This window comes from Onychostoma macrolepis, chromosome 23 (assembly GCF_012432095.1).
Source record: "Onychostoma macrolepis isolate SWU-2019 chromosome 23, ASM1243209v1, whole genome shotgun sequence".
NCBI lineage: Eukaryota > Metazoa > Chordata > Actinopteri > Cypriniformes > Cyprinidae > Onychostoma > Onychostoma macrolepis.
The window spans coordinates 14,343,129-14,362,408 of record NC_081177.1 but is presented as its reverse complement, the minus strand read 5'-3'; the positions used below and the strand labels follow the sequence as shown (position 1 = coordinate 14,362,408).

The 19,280-nt window shown below is 35.8% G+C and overlaps 1 protein-coding gene across 1 annotated transcript in view; it reads right to left on the bottom strand.

Moving 5' to 3' along the window:
- Nucleotides 1-1,007: 1,007 nt before the first annotated feature.
- magi3a (membrane associated guanylate kinase, WW and PDZ domain containing 3a) overlaps nt 1,008-19,280 on the bottom strand; it is a 156,796-nt gene continuing 138,523 nt past the window's right edge. Inside the window, exons 11-21 of the mRNA XM_058762909.1 lie at nt 15,953-15,984; nt 14,804-14,993; nt 14,611-14,705; nt 14,335-14,527; nt 13,093-13,287; nt 10,508-10,693; nt 10,215-10,311; nt 8,175-8,280; nt 7,515-7,652; nt 6,493-6,631; nt 1,008-3,660 (exon numbers count right to left, since the gene is read on the bottom strand). Of these exons, the coding sequence (XP_058618892.1) occupies nt 2,915-3,660; nt 6,493-6,631; nt 7,515-7,652; nt 8,175-8,280; nt 10,215-10,311; nt 10,508-10,693; nt 13,093-13,287; nt 14,335-14,527; nt 14,611-14,705; nt 14,804-14,993; nt 15,953-15,984 (2,117 nt within the window). The 3' untranslated portion in view covers nt 1,008-2,914. The remainder of the gene's footprint in view (nt 3,661-6,492; nt 6,632-7,514; nt 7,653-8,174; nt 8,281-10,214; nt 10,312-10,507; nt 10,694-13,092; nt 13,288-14,334; nt 14,528-14,610; nt 14,706-14,803; nt 14,994-15,952; nt 15,985-19,280) is intronic.

Genomic DNA, 19,280 nt, shown 5'->3' with positions numbered 1-19,280 from the left:
GCAACGAGCGTTGCGTTTTTTTAAGTCGGCGTGTCAAATTAAAAATAACCATGTCAGATTCGTAAACGAACCTTTCATGTGAGTCGGATCTTTTCAAGAATCTATTGAACCTGGGCTGCGTTTCCCAAAAGCATCGTAAGCTTAAAGGGATAGTTCACCCAAAAATGAAAATTCTGTCATCATTTACTCACCCTCAAGTAGTTCCAAACATGTATGAATGTCTTTGTTCTGCCGAACACAAAGGAAGATATTCTGAAGAAAGTTTGTAACCAAGCTGTTTTGGGGCACCATTGTCTTCCATAGGAAAAAAATACCATGGAAGTCAATGGTGCCCCAGAACTGCTCTGTTTCCCACATTCTTCAGAATATCTTCCTTTGTGTTCAGCAGAACAAAGACATTCACACAGGTTTGGAACTACTTAAGGGTGAGTAAATGATGACAGAATTTTCATTTTTGGGTGAACTATCCCTTTAAGTACATTGTTTACCCATTGAAACCAATGGAGCTACGATTAATTTGGGTTTACGATGCTTTTGGGAAACAAATGATTTATTCTGGAATCATTTTGTGATTCTTTTGATTCAACAGCACACGGACTCTTGAAACAAGAACCGATAGTAAGAGCATTCTGTGCAATGGAGAAATGTTAAATAAAAATACTGAAAATGTGTTGCTTGTTTGCATTAAGTGTAGTATTTTAATGTAAGTGTGAATTATATTTAGGTAATACATTTAATCAATTGCAACAGACTGTGACAACAGGTTAGAAAATAAACATGTTTTTATTACAGAATCAATATGTTGGAATGGGACTACTTACAAAAGAGTAGCCGAATCGATTTACGAACTGGGTCTATGATATGAACTGTTCGAAAGAACCTGTTCACGGGTGTTGAATTGAACTTCCCATCACTTTTGTGTGAACACCCCCTTAAACGCAATCAAATGTGCACTTTCACTCATGTTAAATAATGTAGGAAATAAGGAACTTAAAAAAACCAAGAGGCATCTTTTCAGTAAATCTTTATTCATCAGTGCATGAACAGAAGGTCATGACCAGATTAATTTCTTTAACCACTCTCATATATATGTTTATACTCTCAATTACTTAAAAAAATAATGGAGCGATTTATAGATTTTTTCCCCCTTGTTTTTCCCTTCACGAAGGCAAGTTTTATACAGGTGCTGTACATTGTATTTTTATAAACATTTACAACTACCACAATGTAGCGACCACAAGGCTTTTTTTGTGTAAGATAAAGCAATGCAAGGCCACAGTATCATACATACAACCTCATGACATGAGATGCACTAGAGAAACAAGCTACAAAAGGGTTGAGATTAATGATCACTAAGCAATCATAAACCGTATTAGAAAGTATTCACATTTTTCATCATGACAAAACATAGAAGCGCTGTAGCATATGCAATGTTTTACTGATGTTGGCTCTTTCCTTATGGAAATTCAATATTTATGGTATTTCAAAAATACTGTTACGAAAAAAAGGTATTAGACATTGTTATATCTTGCGTATGAATCTGTGCCAATTGTTTGAGGCTTTAAGAACCTGATGAATAACATCCAGCATGTTCAGTACATAATTCAGAGCTACATTTCCCTTGGATATAAGACAGCATCTTGACATTTAATCTGAAAGATACAGATGCACAAAGACACTTTAAATGAATATGAATTCCCAATATTGGGAAAACGATGCAGTATGAATCATTTGATGTGCAAAAAAGAATAAGAAAAAATATATGTTAGATTGGATAGTATGCAAAAATATATCTGAATTTCTCCCAGTTCTGCTTCACCTGCTAATGATACGAGCGAACATTTGATTCCAAATGTACACACCTTGCAAATGCTCCAACACCAAGATTAACTGTAAAAGCTATAGCACTGTGAAAAAATATGTTTCTTAGGAAGCTGAAAGTCGTATCGGCAAGCTGGAACACTAATAAGTGACCTGGCTCAGAATGGATACAATTATCTATACCTCTATACATATATATGTTTATATCATCATATTCATTTCAATAAATTACATATGCGTCTTCATCAACACACAAGTAGTAAACAATATACTTAACCACAAGTTTCTGGTCTTTTAAAGATGGATATGTGGAAAATTCACCGCAAAAAGCTGAATAATGCACAGCCTACACAGAGTCACTTCTCAGGACTGGATCTCGAGGACAGTTGCATCACTGGAAAAGTCTTCGTAAGGACATGTGGCGAATCAAAGGTGGAGAATTAGGGATAGTTTACCCAAAAATCTATTTAGTCATCATTCATTCATCCTCATGTCTTTCAGCCCTGTATTTCTGTCTGTCTTCAGTGGAAGATAAAAGATTTTATGGTCCATACACATTAGATTGATTTGGTTACCAACATTCTTCAAAATATCTGCAGAGTCAAATGCTGACAGAATTTTTAGTTTTTGGGTCAACTATCCCCTTTTTTAAATATTAACAGACATTTTAAACCTTCACTGAAAAGCATCCTTCATGTTATGGTCACAGGAGCAAAGAGACATGGATGAGTCTGTAGCTGCAGTCTTATTGGCACAAAACAAAACTGAGGCTCGTATTGTTGGTGGACACAAGCAAACGTTGCATGTAGATAGTGTAGATCAGGGGTGTCAAACTCAGTTCCTGGAGGGCCGCAGCCCTGCAGAGTTTTGTTCCAACCCTGCTCCAACACACAAAGCATGTAGTTTTCAAATAAGCCTGAAGGACTTGATTAGTTGGATCAGGTGTGTTTAATTAGGGTTGCATCTAAACTCTGCAGGGCTCCGGCCCTCCAGGAACTGAGTTTGACACCCCTGGTGTAGATGGTGATAAGTCATACAAAAAAAAAAAGACAAAATCCACAGTGATTCACATCAATAACTGCTCCCAAATGCATTAGACTCCATGCACCGGAGGCTGAACCCTTGTGGAGCTGGGCACCTTCCAGGGGCCTGGGGTTATAGGGGCTCTCTTGGTGGTAGGGTTCCCATTGTGGGGAGTCTCTTGAGGAACGCCCTCAATGTCCTCTGGCCTGTCTCGTCCTCTATGGTCCTTCCGGTTGAGGGTACCACTTTCGGACTTCTGAGGTTCTGCTGTCTTGTCCCTCTGGTATCTGTCACTGCCACCTCTTGAGACCTCAGGTCTGGTTTCTCCCGTTTCCCTGTCCTGCTTGTGCATAGTGTCCTCGTCTTTGTATCTCCTTCCAGAGTTAGGCTTCAAACCGTCAGTGGCCTTTTGAGGCATTTCCTGTCTGATCCCAATGTTTTCCTTCTTGGTCTTCCTGGGGCTTGCGGATCGAGCTTCTCGTTCACTAGGGTCGTTCCTGTTGTCCATGTTTAGAGTCTTTTTTGGACTCCGTGAGCGTTCTTTTCCATCCTGTCTTCGAGGGAGTGTAAAATTGTCATTGTTGTCGCGAGGCATGCTTGGGTCGCTCTTTCTAGTTTGCTGTTTGGTGTCTCTGTAATGTTGGTGAAGTTGTCCGTGAGAAGCGGCCAACGGGTCAAAGAAGAGCTCCTCGGGTGGAGAGGGTTTGACCTCAGGGGAGTGAGAGACGAAGGATGGAGATGCTGGTGTCGACGGCTCATTGGATGCAGAATACCTTGGAGAGTTTGCAGATGGACCTGTCATCATATCCTTAACATCTGAAATGCAAAACATGATAATAATTAGTGTCGGAAGAACATTCAAACCATTTATTTTAAAGGTGCACTCAGTCTGTTTTGTAACATGTAAAAGAGCAAATCAGTCTTTTTGGTTAGTAAGATGTTTTTTTGAATAAAATTAATTATTTAGCAAGGATGCATTATGTTGATAAAAAGTAATGGTAAAGACATTTATAATATCTTTTTTTATTCGAAACAAATGCTGTTCTTATAAAACTTTTTATTCCTAATAATCCTGAAATAAACAAAAACAAAAACGTTTCATGGTTTCCACAAAAAAACATTAAGTATCACAACTGTTATAAGAAATGTTTCTTGAGCACCAAATCAGCATATAAGAATGATTTCTGAAGGATCATGTGACACTGAAGATGAAAATTCAGCTTTGCCATCACAAAAAAGTACATTTTAAAATGTATTAAAATAGGAAAAATTGTATTATTGTATAGTGCTATTTCACAATATTACTTTTTTTTTCCACAGTATTTGTGACTGAATAAATGCAGTCTTGGTGAGCAAAATAAATTCCTTTCAAAAACATTAAGAAAAAGATTAGTTTATTTATTTAGTCTGATTCTTTTCTCAGTAATAACCTGTCAAACTGTTTTTAGTCAACCTCATATTCTGTAAAAGGTGTACTTAATATTCTGTTGTGTTGGTCAGTTGTTACACTGAAACCTGGTGTGGATGCAGCATCACATCATGATTTATTTACTTTTAAATATATTTTTCAAATGTGCTGTTCATTTCTCTGTGTAAAACATTTTTAATGAAGAAAAAAATGACAGTGCATGTTTAAACATTGCGAATTGGATTTGGCAAATCTGCAGAATACAACTGATAGACTGAACATAATTAACCTGTCTTCTGAAATACATTTCAGCAGAGACATTCTCAATTTAACTGTCACAGTTTTCAGTCTTCAGTGGCTTTTGGCCTCCAGATACAGCGACACATATCAAGCAGCTGAAACCGGCTATGAGAAAGAGTCAGACCCAGAATGGCAAAGTTGCAATTTTCTCTCAAGATAAAATGTCACGCCACAAGACGTGAAGCAACAGGAACCAAAAATTAAACCAAGCCGGTGGCTCCTGACATGGGTTTTGATTTCTTTCTCATTTAACTGTCTGGTAAGAAATATATTTGGTCACATATTTAGTCTCTAAGATTTACCCAGGATGCATCATTCCAGAGCAGTACTCCCAACTAAGGGCATGTGAACTCCAGGGGGTTCTTGAATAGATTTCAGTTTTGATTAAATTATGACATGTCAGATTACAGCTTACAAATAAAAGGGCTGTCACTGATTAAAATATCTAATGATGATCAGTGTTATCCCAGGTAAAAAAAAAGTACACTTCCATAATGTACTTAAAGTGCTCTATTTTCGTGCAAATCAAGTACTTTGTACTTAATTTACTAAAAATGATTCTTTAGTACTTCTTAAGATAAACTACGTGTACTCAACTGTGCTATTTTGGGACACCATGAATATGAACTATAATGCGCTTTTAACATGCTATCTTTGTATTTTAAAAAAATCTAATTTTAGTTACCACTTATAGTACACTTGAACCCATCTTTCATAGTACACTCAAGTGTACTACAAGTGGTGACTAAATACATTATTAAATACAGAAATATTATGTTAAAAGCACATTTTAGTTCATATTCATGGTGTCCCAAAATTACTTAACACTTAGTTGATCTTAGTTGAAAAAAAAGAAATAAAATAAAGCTGAAATAAAACAAAACACAAATATTGGATGAAAAACAAAAAAAAGCCACAATTTGTGTGATAATTGTTTTATAAAATTGTAAACAAAAATTTAACACAAAACAGGAAACTGCTCTAGAGAATGGCCAATAATCACTGCATGTTTATATAGAAATCATGAACTTTGATCTGCAGAATTCTCATCACTGACATTTCCTTCTTTTCTTTAGAGATCTTCAAAAGCAGAAGGTTCATTTTAAGGCAAATGAAGGGGAAAGAAAGGTAGAACTGCACATACACAAAATAAGCATAGAGGAGGAAAGCAAAGTTTACCAAAGTTATTAGGGACAGACCAAGAAAAGCAGAGAAGCCTTTAGTGATGCTCTGGTTTCATGTGGAAGCACAGTGTGGAGGAGGAAGAGTTCAGACCTAAACCAGGAAGAGAGAGAGAAAGAGGTGCATAGAACAGTGCCCGGACAGAGAGAAAGAAACCAGCAAAAATTGAGACAGGAAGCAAGAGTGACAGCAATGCATGAAGATAGGAAGATCTGACATAACATGCATATGACCCACATAACCAAATCACCTAATAGGCCTCATTCACTAATAATTGAGTACTTGTGTGCGTACTTATCTATTTTTGCAATTGGTGTTGATCCATATGCATGCAATGTTTAGGCAATATAAGGGTAAGTGTGATGATGATTGTAATATTTCAGTAAATCCAACGTGGTTATACTCTATATGAGTCTATTTTGTAACAATGTTCTTAACAAGAATACCCATGTTGCATGAAGTACCTTTAGAAAACACTCTGTTGAGAAAAGATAACCGTCACAATACATTTTCAATGGCTTTTGAAACAGCAATAGAAAACAAACCCATCTTCAGAAATTGATTTGTTTCTCAGAGGGGAACATGCCGGCTTCAGGGAACTGATTTTTCTCGGTTCATGAAGCAGACGGAATTCAAATGAGCACTTCTGCACTTCTGAACAAACCTAAAGAGGAGGTTTGCTATGGAGAATGTTTCTCTGAGCTATGTCGGTTCACTGGTCTGTATTGTTTGAGAGGTCAGGTATTAAATAGACTCACTATGATCAGGCACCAGGCCCAGTCCGGGCCTCAAAAGCAGCAGCACTTTATTGCCCCCGGCCTGGATGAGCTCAATGGCCCGTGTGTGTGTAATGCCCTGCGTAGGTTCACCGTTGATCTCCACGATCTGATCTCCCACCTGCGAGGTCACAAACACAGATTCCTCTGTCATTTTAACAAGAACCACTGACAATATCAATAAACTACATCATAAAATGTTTCATGTTAGAAAACATAAAAAAAATGTGTACCATTTTGTATCTTGTTAGGTGCGTAATTTAATTTTAATTAACTGTGTATGTATAAATAATAATAATAATAATACTAATGGTTATATATTTATTGAATTTTACTATTCATTTTTTTATTTTATCTAAAATATACACTACTGTTTAAAAGCATACGGTCAAGCTTAGAGTCAGTAAGATTTTTAAAAGAAATGTATACTTTTATTCAGCATTAAATTGACCAAAAGTGACAGTAAAGACATTTATAATGATCCATTTCAAATAAATGCTATTATTATCTATAGCTATATATTATCTATTCAGAGAATCATGAAAAGTGCATCACGGTTTTTAAATATTTATACAATTTAAACAATTTCTGAAGAATCATGTGACACTGAAGACTGAAGTAATGGCTGCTAAAAACTGAGCTTTGGCATCACAGAAATAAAATGTATTAAAATAGAATACAGTTATTTTACATTGCAATAATGTTTCACAATATTACTGTTTTCACTGTATTTTATAATAAATTAAAAAATAATTAATAATAATATATGCATAAAAAAATACAGCCTTGGTAAAAATTAAAACACCCAAATTAAATATCTTACCAAATACCAGCCTCAAACTTTTGAATGGTAATGTATTATTCTGTTTTATATAATTAAGTAAAACATTGTGCATTTTTCACTGTTCCATTAATTAATATGACGTGTTTCATTGTTTGATTTATTATTGTAAGAATGTCATACGGTTCTTTGTGTATTATGTGTTAATGTCAAGAGTGCTCACATGTATTCTGCCATCTTTCAGTGCAGGACCGTCCTCAGCTAGTCTAAGGATAAAGAGGCCCATATTATACTCCTTCCCTCCTCGCAGACTGAAGCCAAAACCTCTTTGTCCTCTTTCCAACTCCACAGGATAACAGCCCTGAAAAAGTGGCATGTTAAAATAAACAGCTCAACACAGCCTGAATTCAACTTTAGACTGATCACATTACATTTAATTGCACTGTAGATTCGCTAAACTATGCAAATATATTATCTCACATTTCTTGCTTTCATCTAAAACACTAAATATATCACAACATTCTGTTCTGACTGCAAAAACAAACTGCTCTACCACACCTGTCAGCGCTAATGAGAAACCGCACTTGATTTGCATATCTACACTCTGTCATTAGCATATATATATATATATATATATATATATATGACTTATATTTTGCAAACATTTCCTCCATTTCATAGCTCATAAAGTCACTGTATCCTATAGTATTAATCCTTAAGGTGACAAATGCTTCCATCTCAAAGTTTTAAATTTAATTTAAACTTCATAAAACGTGGGCCGCATGAAAATTAAGTACTTAAGTCAGTTGCATAATAATCTATGAGCTCTATTACAACACCAATTATTACTCGAAGAAGTGCCGTTGTCTCATTTACATCTCACCTGCTTTGGTCCTGAGGTGATGACAGTCCCCATCTCACCCTGCGGCTGGGATTTGTACTCCGCTCGGGCCATAGTGTCCTTCCTCTCCTCCGTTTCTACGCCATTCCTAAATGACACACAATTAAATGCTACTTTATGGCATTTAATGAACTGCTGCACAAATTGAAAGCATCTCCCTTCATCCAATGTCATGTTATCCAGCGCAGCTAAGAGTGTTTTTGTTCATGAGAACGTGTAGTTCAAAATCGTAATTCGCACAAAGAGGTTGAGAGTCTCTCTTCCGGACCTCAATGGTCTGCGGAGCTCATTACATCCTTTTGTTGGTCTTAAGTGTGGGCAAAAGCTTCGACAGTGGCTGGTCCTCTTATCTGAGCCTTTGACTGTTGAGCGAGTTCACAACAAGTCTACTCTACTCTACTGCTGAAAAGAATGACCTGGACCATCTGCTTGGGATTGAAATGAAAGGAGAGGTTGTGAGCGTTCTTGACAGAACAGAAAATGGAAAGTGGTAATTGAAATCGGAAAGATGGAGAGGGCAGGGTGTCACGATGTGTAGCATATATCTGCAGGGGTCTTGGGCCCTGTTTCTAGCAGGTATAAAAAACAAACTATTTTAGCTATAGTATTTATTATTTGCTAACAGTATACAGTATTTGGGTCTTTTAAACCACACATCCTCAATAGTTTAATTTATCTACTAAGAATGTTCAGCCGTTGAATTTACACAACCATTCAAGCATTTGGGGTTACTAAGATTTTTTTTTGAAGTCTCCTATATTAACCAAGACTACATGTGCAAACATACAGTAAAAACTGTAATATAGTTTAAAAAAATATATATACACATTTTATTTCTGTTATAGCTAAGCTGAATTTTCACGATCCTTCAAAAATCATTCTATTATTGATGATTTGGTGCTCAGGAAACATTTCTTAAAATGATCTAATATACACATTACTGTTTAAAAGCTTAAGGTCAAGCTAAGATTTTTTTATACTTTTATTCTGCATTAAACTGATGAAAAGTGACAGTAAAACATTTATAATGTTACAAAATATTTCAATTTCAAATAAATGCTATTTACATATTATCTATTCATCTAAGAATCCTGAAAAAAAAAAATGCATCATGGTTTTCAACATTGATAATAAAAAGAAATGATTCTTGAGCACCAAATCAGCATATTAAAACAGTTTCTGAAGGACCATGTGACACTGAAGACTGACGTAATGGCTGCTAAAAATTGAGCTTTGCTATCAAAGAAATAAATTACATTTTAAAATGTATTAAAATAGAAAACAGTTATTTTAAATTGCATTAATGTTTCACAGTATTACTGTTTTCACTGCATTTATTCTGATTTGGTGTTCAGGAAACATTCCTTAATATCAATGTTAAAAAAAGTTGTGCAGCTTAATATTTTTGTGGAAACCATAGAGTTTTGTTTTTTCAGGATTCTTGAGTAAAAAAAGAAGAAAAAAAAATCTTCTTCTTCTTCTTTGAAATATTAATCTTTTGTAACATAAATGTCTTTACCTTAACTTATCAACAATACATCTTCTCTTTAAATAAATCCTTACTGACCCCAAACTGAACAGTTGTGTATGTATCAGAAGAATTTTGTCATAATTTGACACGATTTTGTCAAAATGTCATTTCAATCACATTTTAAATCATTGGATTGTTTTCAAATGTTTGGTATTTAATAGTCATCTTTGTCTCGCTGATTTAATAGCTAGAATTTTATGTATCCTATATACAATAATAATAATTAAAAAAAACAAAAAACAGTTTGATGGCAAATGATGCAGAAAAATGTTTTTGTTCTTAAGCCAAACTGATAAAAAATGTAATTGAAAATACTAAAATCATGTTGTTTAGATTATCATAGTTCTTAAAGTAATAAATCAACAGCAAAAAACTGACTTTTTAAAAAAAATGTGACAGTAAAATATTTGTGTGTTGACTGTAAAGACTGTGATTGTGTGTGTACGTGCGTGTTGTGATTGAACCGGCCGTCAGGATGGAGCTTGTTGTACCTGTCATCTCGGCTGGCAGGCTGCTGTCCCACGGCTCTGTGCTGGGTGGCTGGGCTCTGCTTGGCTGAACTAGTGCCTGACGGCGGTCCGCTGTGTTCTGAAAAGTAAACAGGATTATCAGTGTGGCAGAAACACACATACACACACAACTCCATCTCAAGTTTCAAAGTCAAATGCTTTAACAACCTGTTTGTTACCGAACAAAATCAATATGCATTCTACTGCTTCCTTCTATCAGCTCATTGTTCACCAGAATAATGAAGAGAAATGATATAGTTTCCTCAAAAGCTTACCCTCCTCAGGCACCACCGTGAGGGTAACAGCATTCCCAGCTTCTTTGATGAGCTGCACAATGTCATTGTGGGACAGCTCAATAATTGACTGGCCATTCACAGCAGAGATGCGGTCACCCACTTTCAGCCGACCGCAGCGGTCTGTGGGACTGCCGTCTATGATGCGACCAATCTTATGCGGGATAACTGAGGACAGACAGAGATCAATGCTTATTTCATTTATACATCTTAGATATACTGACAGACTAGAAGCACCACAGGATCTGAGATAGTGACAACTGATACTTATAAATATATTTGATTATTCTCAAAAGATTTAAAGTTGTCACATGATCAGGAAAAACACCATGCATTACACGGTACATACATTAAGAAGAAAAAAAAAAATCATGTTTCCACAAAAATAACAGTTTTTAGCATTGATAATAATATGAAATGTTTTCAAAACAGCATATTTTTCAAGGATCATGTGACACTGAAGACAATGAGAATTCAGCTTTGCATCACAGGAATAAATTACATTTTAAAATGTATTAAAATAGAAAACAGTTATTTTAAATTGCATTAATGTTTCACAGTATTACTGTTTTCACTGCATTTATTCTGATTTGGTGTTCAGGAAACATTCCTTAATATCAATGTTAAAAAAAGTTGTGCAGCTTAATATTTTTGTGGAAACCATAGAGTTTTGTTTTTTCAGGATTCTTGAGTAAAAAAAGAAGAAAAAAATCTTCTTCTTCTTCTTTGAAATATTAATCTTTTGTAACATAAATGTCTTTACCTTAACTTATCAACAATACATCTTCTCTTTAAATAAATCCTTACTGACCCCAAACTGAACAGTTGTGTATGTATCAGAAGAATTTTGTCATAATTTGACACGATTTTGTCAAAATGTCATTTCAATCACATTTTAAATCATTGGATTGTTTTCAAATGTTTGGTATTTAATAGTCATCTTTGTCTCGCTGATTTAATAGCTAGAATTTTATGTATCCTATATACAATAATAATAATTAAAAAACAAAAACAGTTTGATGGCAAATGATGCAGAAAAATGTTTTTGTTCTTAAGCCAAACTGATAAAAAATGTAATTGAAAATACTAAAATCATGTTGTTTAGATTATCATAGTTCTTAAAGTAATAAATCAACAGCAAAAACTGACTTTAAAAAAATGTGACAGTAAAATATTTGTGTGTTGACTGTAAAGACTGTGATTGTGTGTGTGCGTGCGTGTTGTGATTGAACCGGCCGTCAGGATGGAGCTTGTTGTACCTGTCATCTCGGCTGGCAGGCTGCTGTCCCACGGCTCTGTGCTGGGTGGCTGGGCTCTGCTTGGCTGAACTAGTGCCTGACGGCGGTCCGCTGTGTTCTGAAAAGTAAACAGGATTATCAGTGTGGCAGAAACACACATACACACACAACTCCATCTCAAGTTTCAAAGTCAAATGCTTTAACAACCTGTTTGTTACCGAACAAAATCAATATGCATTCTACTGCTTCCTTCTATCAGCTCATTGTTCACCAGAATAATGAAGAGAAATGATATAGTTTCCTCAAAAGCTTACCCTCCTCAGGCACCACCGTGAGGGTAACAGCATTCAACTTCTTTGATGAGCTGCACAATGTCATTGTGGGACAGCTCAATAATTGACTGGCCATTCACAGCAGAGATGCGGTCACCCACTTTCAGCCGACCGCAGCGGTCTGTGGGACTACCGTCTATGATGCGACCAATCTTATGCGGGATAACTGAGGACAGACAGAGATCAATGCTTATTTCATTTATACATCTTAGATATACTGACAGACTAGAAGCACCACAGGATCTGAGATAGTGACAACTGATACTTATAAATATATTTGATTATTCTCAAAAGATTTAAAGTTGTCACATGATCAGGAAAAACACCATGCATTACACGGTACATACATTAAGAAGAAAAAAAAAAATCATGTTTCCACAAAAATAACAGTTTTTAGCATTGATAATAATATGAAATGTTTTCAAAACAGCATATTTTTCAAGGATCATGTGACACTGAAGACAATGAGAATTCAGCTTTGCATCACAGGAATAAATTACATTTTAAAATAAACTGTAATATTACTATCTTGACTAAATACAACCTAGACATCACAAGGAAAATACACCCTTCAGCTTCAAACTACATTTTCAACTTTACAGCATAATTTCACAAATAAATCCTACAAGCGTTCACATTCTGAGCTAATGGTAACAGCCATTATATCTGAATAAGGCTTTTGTTACAGCTCTGGTTTTATTACTGTAATACTTCACAGCTAAGCTAGCTTTGATTGTATTATTGTAATTGCATTGCACAGTGCGTCGCCCCTACAAGAGACTGGATGAAAGACACAATGTAGATTTCAGCCACATTTTCAACAATGTTATGAGTCTGTTGTTGCACATCTAATGCAGCAGAACAAGGTGTGCTTTTGGAAGCTGACAGAAAAGTAGCAAAAACTTGAAAATTAGGGTGGGGTGAGATGAAGAGACAGACACAGACCAGACACACAAGAAGAGACTAATGGAAAAAAGCTTTGAAAGTCATTTCTAACCTCCAGGAGGAGGCTTGTTTTTAGAGGTGAGGATGACGAATCCGAAGCCCTCGTTGTCCTTGCGATGAAGAGTGACATCGTAGGGCTGAGGGTGGCTGTGGCCGGACACCTCGATGTGGGGTGGTTTGGGTGAGCCATTGACCAGCGCTGGAGCATGTGGGGCCTGAGGTTGACCCCCATCATCTTCCTCTCTTTCTGCTTAAGCATATGCAATATTCAGTGTTTAAATGAACAAAGATACTGTACAGTGTTATTTTTGTACTATTTATATACATGACAAAAGCCCAAAATGATTACAAGACTTAAAACAAAAACTGAAAATTTGAAACTTAGATTAGTTGAAGTACTAAGATATATCTGATTATTTTTTTATTAATTATATTCTATTTATATTTAATATATTCTATTTATTTGTTTTATATTTTATTTAGATATTTTTATAACATTTATTTTTATTTTATTTCAGCTTTATATTTTCTTAATTATATTTTAAACATTTATAAAATAGTTTTATAAATTCATATCACAATGGGATTGTTTATGTTTCAGTGAGGTGAGGATTATTTTTATTGTTCTGGCAGTTACTTTAAGTGTTTGGTCATTGGCAAGTAATGCTCTTTTATATGTAATAATCATCAAAGCCAAATTTTGATTTACTAGTGTTAATTTTAGACATCCACCTATTGTATTGCTTTTTAAATAGTTTGCCCGATTCCGTCTGGGTCTGATGATTCATGAAAAAAACAACTGGCAAAAATCTCTACCAATGTTCAACATGAAGTAAAACAAACGAACAAAATCCCAGTGTGCTTTAACAAAACTGAAAGGGAACATTATGAAAGTGTTGAAAAAACTGCTACGAGGCATTAAGCCAAATTTCATAATGGCTTCATAATTGAAGTTTTTTTCCCAAATTACCCAGTGTGTGTTGTCTCGAGGCGTCTTTCTTTTATAGTTACTCAGCGCATTGAGTCATTGTTTTGTTAACACATAAACAGTCTTCTGCTTTGACTGAAAACAGTGGTCATTAAATTTTGATTTTGTGGTTATTATTTTATAGCTCAACTCGGCCCTTTACTCAGAACTAATGGAGCGAAACGCTCACTTCTCACAGGGAGTGGATCTTTTTTCAGACATCATTGTCAGATACGACTGAAACCTCCGGAGGTTGTCTACAGCTGTCAGAACATAAATGCAAGCATGCAGTTATCACATACGGATACACAGCAGCAAGGTACGAACCTGGATGGGTGAGCTTTCTGCGCACAGTCAACATCACTTGCCCGTTGCGGGCAGCGTTGGTCATGAGCTCCAGAACTTGTTTGTGAGATTTGCCTTTGACAGGAACACCGTCAATACAGATGAGCTCATCTCCAGCCCGCAGACGCCCATCCTTCTCTGCGGCACCCAGAGGAACAATTGCACCAATGTACACCTAAAGAGAGATGACATGGTTACAGGTCACATCATTTTCCATTGTGAAAATATGGTGATGAATCAAAACATGTCAACACTCACTGGCTGATCTGGTCCTTCTCCACCCAGCACTCTGAACCCAAATCCAGTCTCCTGGTTCCTCCTGATAAACACGTCCAGTTCTTTAGTGTTGGCAGCTGGAAAAACCCCAGTAAAATTAGCTGTCAACTATAAATATTTTGGTGTAAATGATAAAACTGTTTCACATATCCACTCCTAGCTCTCTTGAACTCACGTTTGCTGTCCAGCATGGCTTTAGACTTGAGGTAGAGCTCAGACGGGTCCAGTTTTGGGGAGTTGGAGCGGATGGCATGAGGAGGGAAGGGGAGGGACTGGGGCCCAGGTTCAGCCGGACTGGGAGTTTCAGTGCTGATGGAACTGGTGGCAATGTCTTGCTTCTGGGCACTGGGAATAGCTGGAGTGATCTAAATGAACAGACGGAAAAACACAGCAACAAACATTACCAAATATTCATCAACATTACCGCACTTCAGTGAATAACACTATCCCAAGTACTATGCCAAACATGGGCATCTCTCAATATGAAAGGGATAGTTCATCCAGAAATAATATTTCTGTCATCATTTACTCATCCGCATGCCATTCCAAACCTATAAGCATTTCTTTCTTCTGCTGAACACAAGCGAATGTTGATAACTAATGAGTTTTATTTCCCACTGACTTCCATTGTATTTTTAGTCCATTCAATGAAAGTAAGTGGGAACCAAAATTGTTCAGTTTAAATACCTTCTTTTATGTTCTACAGAAGAAAATAAGTCATACAGGTTTGGAATGACATTAGGATGAATAAATTCTGAAAGAATGATCAATTTTGGGTGAATTATCCCTTTAAATAGGCCATCATGTCAAATGCGTCTTTTTTGACTATTTATTGAAAACATTACATATTGATTAGAAGATCTGCTTAATCATGTACTAATCAAGCAGAAATGTCATTATTTTTAATGCAGTCACTCAAAGCGTGTCCTTATGACTCACATTGTTTATATCCGTGTTGAATGCAATGCTATACAAACTGCTCTGAGAGATAATCAACATTAGAGCCTGTATGAGAAACACTTGCGAGAGAAGCCCAATAGGAAGCGCTCCTGAGGGGCTTGTTGACTCAGCAGTGATGTTCACTGCAGAAGCTCGTGTTTGCCTTGAAGTGATTCACCACATCCTGCTCTTAAAATAACATTATAGCGTTTGGCACTTGCTCCGTGAATAATGTACGACTGCAAGGAATGTGCTTCGCTGAAGAACCCAGAACGAGGCCGATAAATAATTCATCCTGTTTCATCTTCATTTCATAAAAATTCCCTAGTGTCTCTAAATTAAATCCCAAAAATTGAGTAATTAAAAGACATTTAGCTGAACTTACAGGTTTCAGAGACTTCACGGGAGATGTCTGACCTGCAGGCACAAACAGATATAAAGAGGGAAATGAGAATGAGCAAGAGCAAGTACAGTTGAAGAGGTACGTTCCAAGCCTACTTAATTAGACAGAGCCATTTTTTTGCAGGAGTAAGGCAATTCATCAGTTCATTTAGTAAATCTAAAACCTTTAAAAGTGAAGTGTGCCAGTTTTGCTTCACTAATGACACCAAATGAAACGAGTATTTCAAACAGGTTTACAGAACTCGCTGCCTCTGTCCGTCATTGGTCAGATAAACAGATAGCCCCGCCCCAAACTCATGGCATTGGCTGAGCCAAAGTTAGGCCAAAATAAACAGAATGTTTAAAACAACAGAGATCGACCTATAAATGGCTTTCTGTAAACATTGTACAAGCTGGAGAAAGTACTTTAGTATTTATTGTTTTTCTGCACACTTCACTTTTAATACCAAATTATCAAGATCTTTGCAAAATATTAATCAAGTCAACATCTGTCTCAGTGTGAAAAACATAGCACACAACTACTGTTCTAAAGTCTGGGGTCAGTATGTTTTCGTTCTTGACAGAAATGAATAATTCTTTTCTAGCAAGGATGCAAATTGATCAAGTGACCAATAAAGACATCCATAATGTTACAAAAGATTTTTATTTCAAATAAACTTTCTACTCAAAGAATCCTGAAAAAAGTATCAGTTTCCACAAATAAATTAAGCAGCACAATTGTTTTCAGTACTGATAATAATAATAATTATTCCAGCAGATTAGAATGATTTAAAAAAAATAAAATGTGTTTATAAATATTAAAACAGTTATTTTTAAATTGTAATAATATTTCACAAAATTACTGTATTTTTGGTCAAATAAATGCAGCCTTGGTGAGCATAAGAGACTTCTTTCAAAAACATAAAAAAATAAAAAATAAAAATATCTTACATGCCCCAAACTTTTGCACGATAGTGCAGAGGAACACACACACACACACACACACACACACACACACACAAAACATTCTTAAAATCCAAAATGTTTCAATCCTGAAGCTGAATTTCAGTCTAGTATATATTAATACAGTGGGGGAGAAAAAAAAAAAATTCAACACTGGCCACTAAGGGGCAGTGTACTCCACAATGCATTTCCTTATACTGGAGAAATAAATGAGCAGACATAATATATACACAATGCGGAGCATGATGATCTGTGGCAGGCATGTTGATGTACAGTATGTGTGTGTGCATGATGAAGCCTGCATGTTAACTCTGAATACTAACAAGGCCTAGCTGTCTCTATAAAAAACAAAACAAAAAAAACAACTATGTAGAACATCCACATCTGTGGTATGCTGCTCCTTGTGCAGATTTTGAGCATATAATCGTGTTTGTATAAGTCAGAGAAGAAAAGCTTGCTTATGAATTCGCTTGACCTTTTGTAGCCACAATCCGCTGTCTGCGCTGTGACAGCTGAAACTTGGAAGTCAGTAAGTGAACACAGAACCTGATATTTTCACTTGGGCTCCAGACAAACCACAGACTAGATGCAATATAGATCTGTGTGTATAGCCGCTATGTGCCCGCTGCTGTGCATGCAAATACAGGATTCAATTCAATTAAAACATTGTCAGGGGTTTTTCTCTACGAGTTCAGGAGATGGTAGAACTGGTGTAGCAACTGAGTCTCATGCATATAAACTATTGATGAAGTGTCCACAAACCGCAGCAGCACAAACTGAAGTTGCAGAGACTTTGTACTCGCATGAGGAGGAGTAATTAAGAATGACATCACTTTATTTCGATTACTTCACAAATTAACTTTAATCACCCCAGTAACCTGCTGTACTGTACTGAGTGCAATCCATTTTCGGTGTTACAGAGTGTACGCGTGAATGTTTTTTCCTTCAGGCTTTAACAGTATTATAGTGATATACGATGATCATTCTCACTAAAATGTGAGGATCTTTCACTCACAAACACAAGCGTCTATTTCTTTCAGTTCTCATCCTCCCTGTTATGTCTCTCACTCTATTCTTCTTCACACATCTTCAGCTTACATAAATCATTTTAATCACAACTTTATCTCTCGGAGTTCTTCTTTAAAGGGATAGTTCACCAAAAATGAAAACTCTGTCATCATTATTTACTCAGGCTCATGTCATTCCAAATCTGTATGACTGACTTTCTTTCTTGTGTGGAATGCAAAATTTTCCAAACTAAATGGGGACCAAACAACATTAGACTTTCCTTGACCCCTTTGACTTTGACTGTATGGAAAAAAAAAATAGTCATTTTCCAATGAAGAAAGTAAGTCATTCAGGTTTGAAATGACATGAGTAAATGTTATTATTATTGTTAACAAAAACTAAAACTAAGAAAATCATTTGCATTAATTGCAATAAAATAATTAAATTATATAAGAAATTGTACAAAAAATATAAGATGAAAAGTAAGTTTGGTTTTAGTAATTTTTTAGTTATATAATTTGAGGATAAACTTTAATAAGCCTTAACGAAAATTAGAAACGTTGTTTTTGCAACTAACTGAAATAAAATTTAAGCACTAAAATGATTAAAATGTGACCCTGGACCACAAAAACAGTTATAAGTGGCACGGGTATATTTCTAGCAATAGCCAACAATACATTGTATGGGTCAAAATGATAGATTTTTCTTTTATGCCAAAAATCATTAGGATATTAAGTAAAGATCATGTTCCATGAAGATATTTTGTAAATTTCCTACTGTAAATATATAAAAATTTCCTTTTTTATTAGTAATATGCATGGCTAATGACTTCATTTGGATAACTTTAAAGGAATAGTTCACCCAAAAATGAAAATTTGATGTGTATCTGCTTACCCCCAGTGCATCCAAGATGTAGGTGACTTTGTTTCTTCAGTAGAACACAAATGAAGATTTTTAACTCAAACCATTGCAGTCTGTCAGACCTATAATGACAGTCAATGGGCACAGAATCTTTGAGAGAAAAAAAAAAACATGCACAGACAAATCCAAATTAAACCCTGAGGCTCGTGACGATACATTGATGTCCTAAGACACGAAACGATCGGTTTGTGCGAGAAACTGAACAGTATTTATATCCTTTTTTACCTCTGATAAACCTCAATGTCAGACTGTCACAACATCCGGCACGTGACGCGTCATCCTGCTCTGTCACATAGATATATATACATAGATGCCTCATTAGCGACTGTTTCTATGGGCTGCGATAAGTAAGGATCTACGTATATATCTATGTATATATATATATCTATGTTCCAGAGCCGCTGACGCGTCACACGCTGGATGTTGTGGATGAGCTCAGG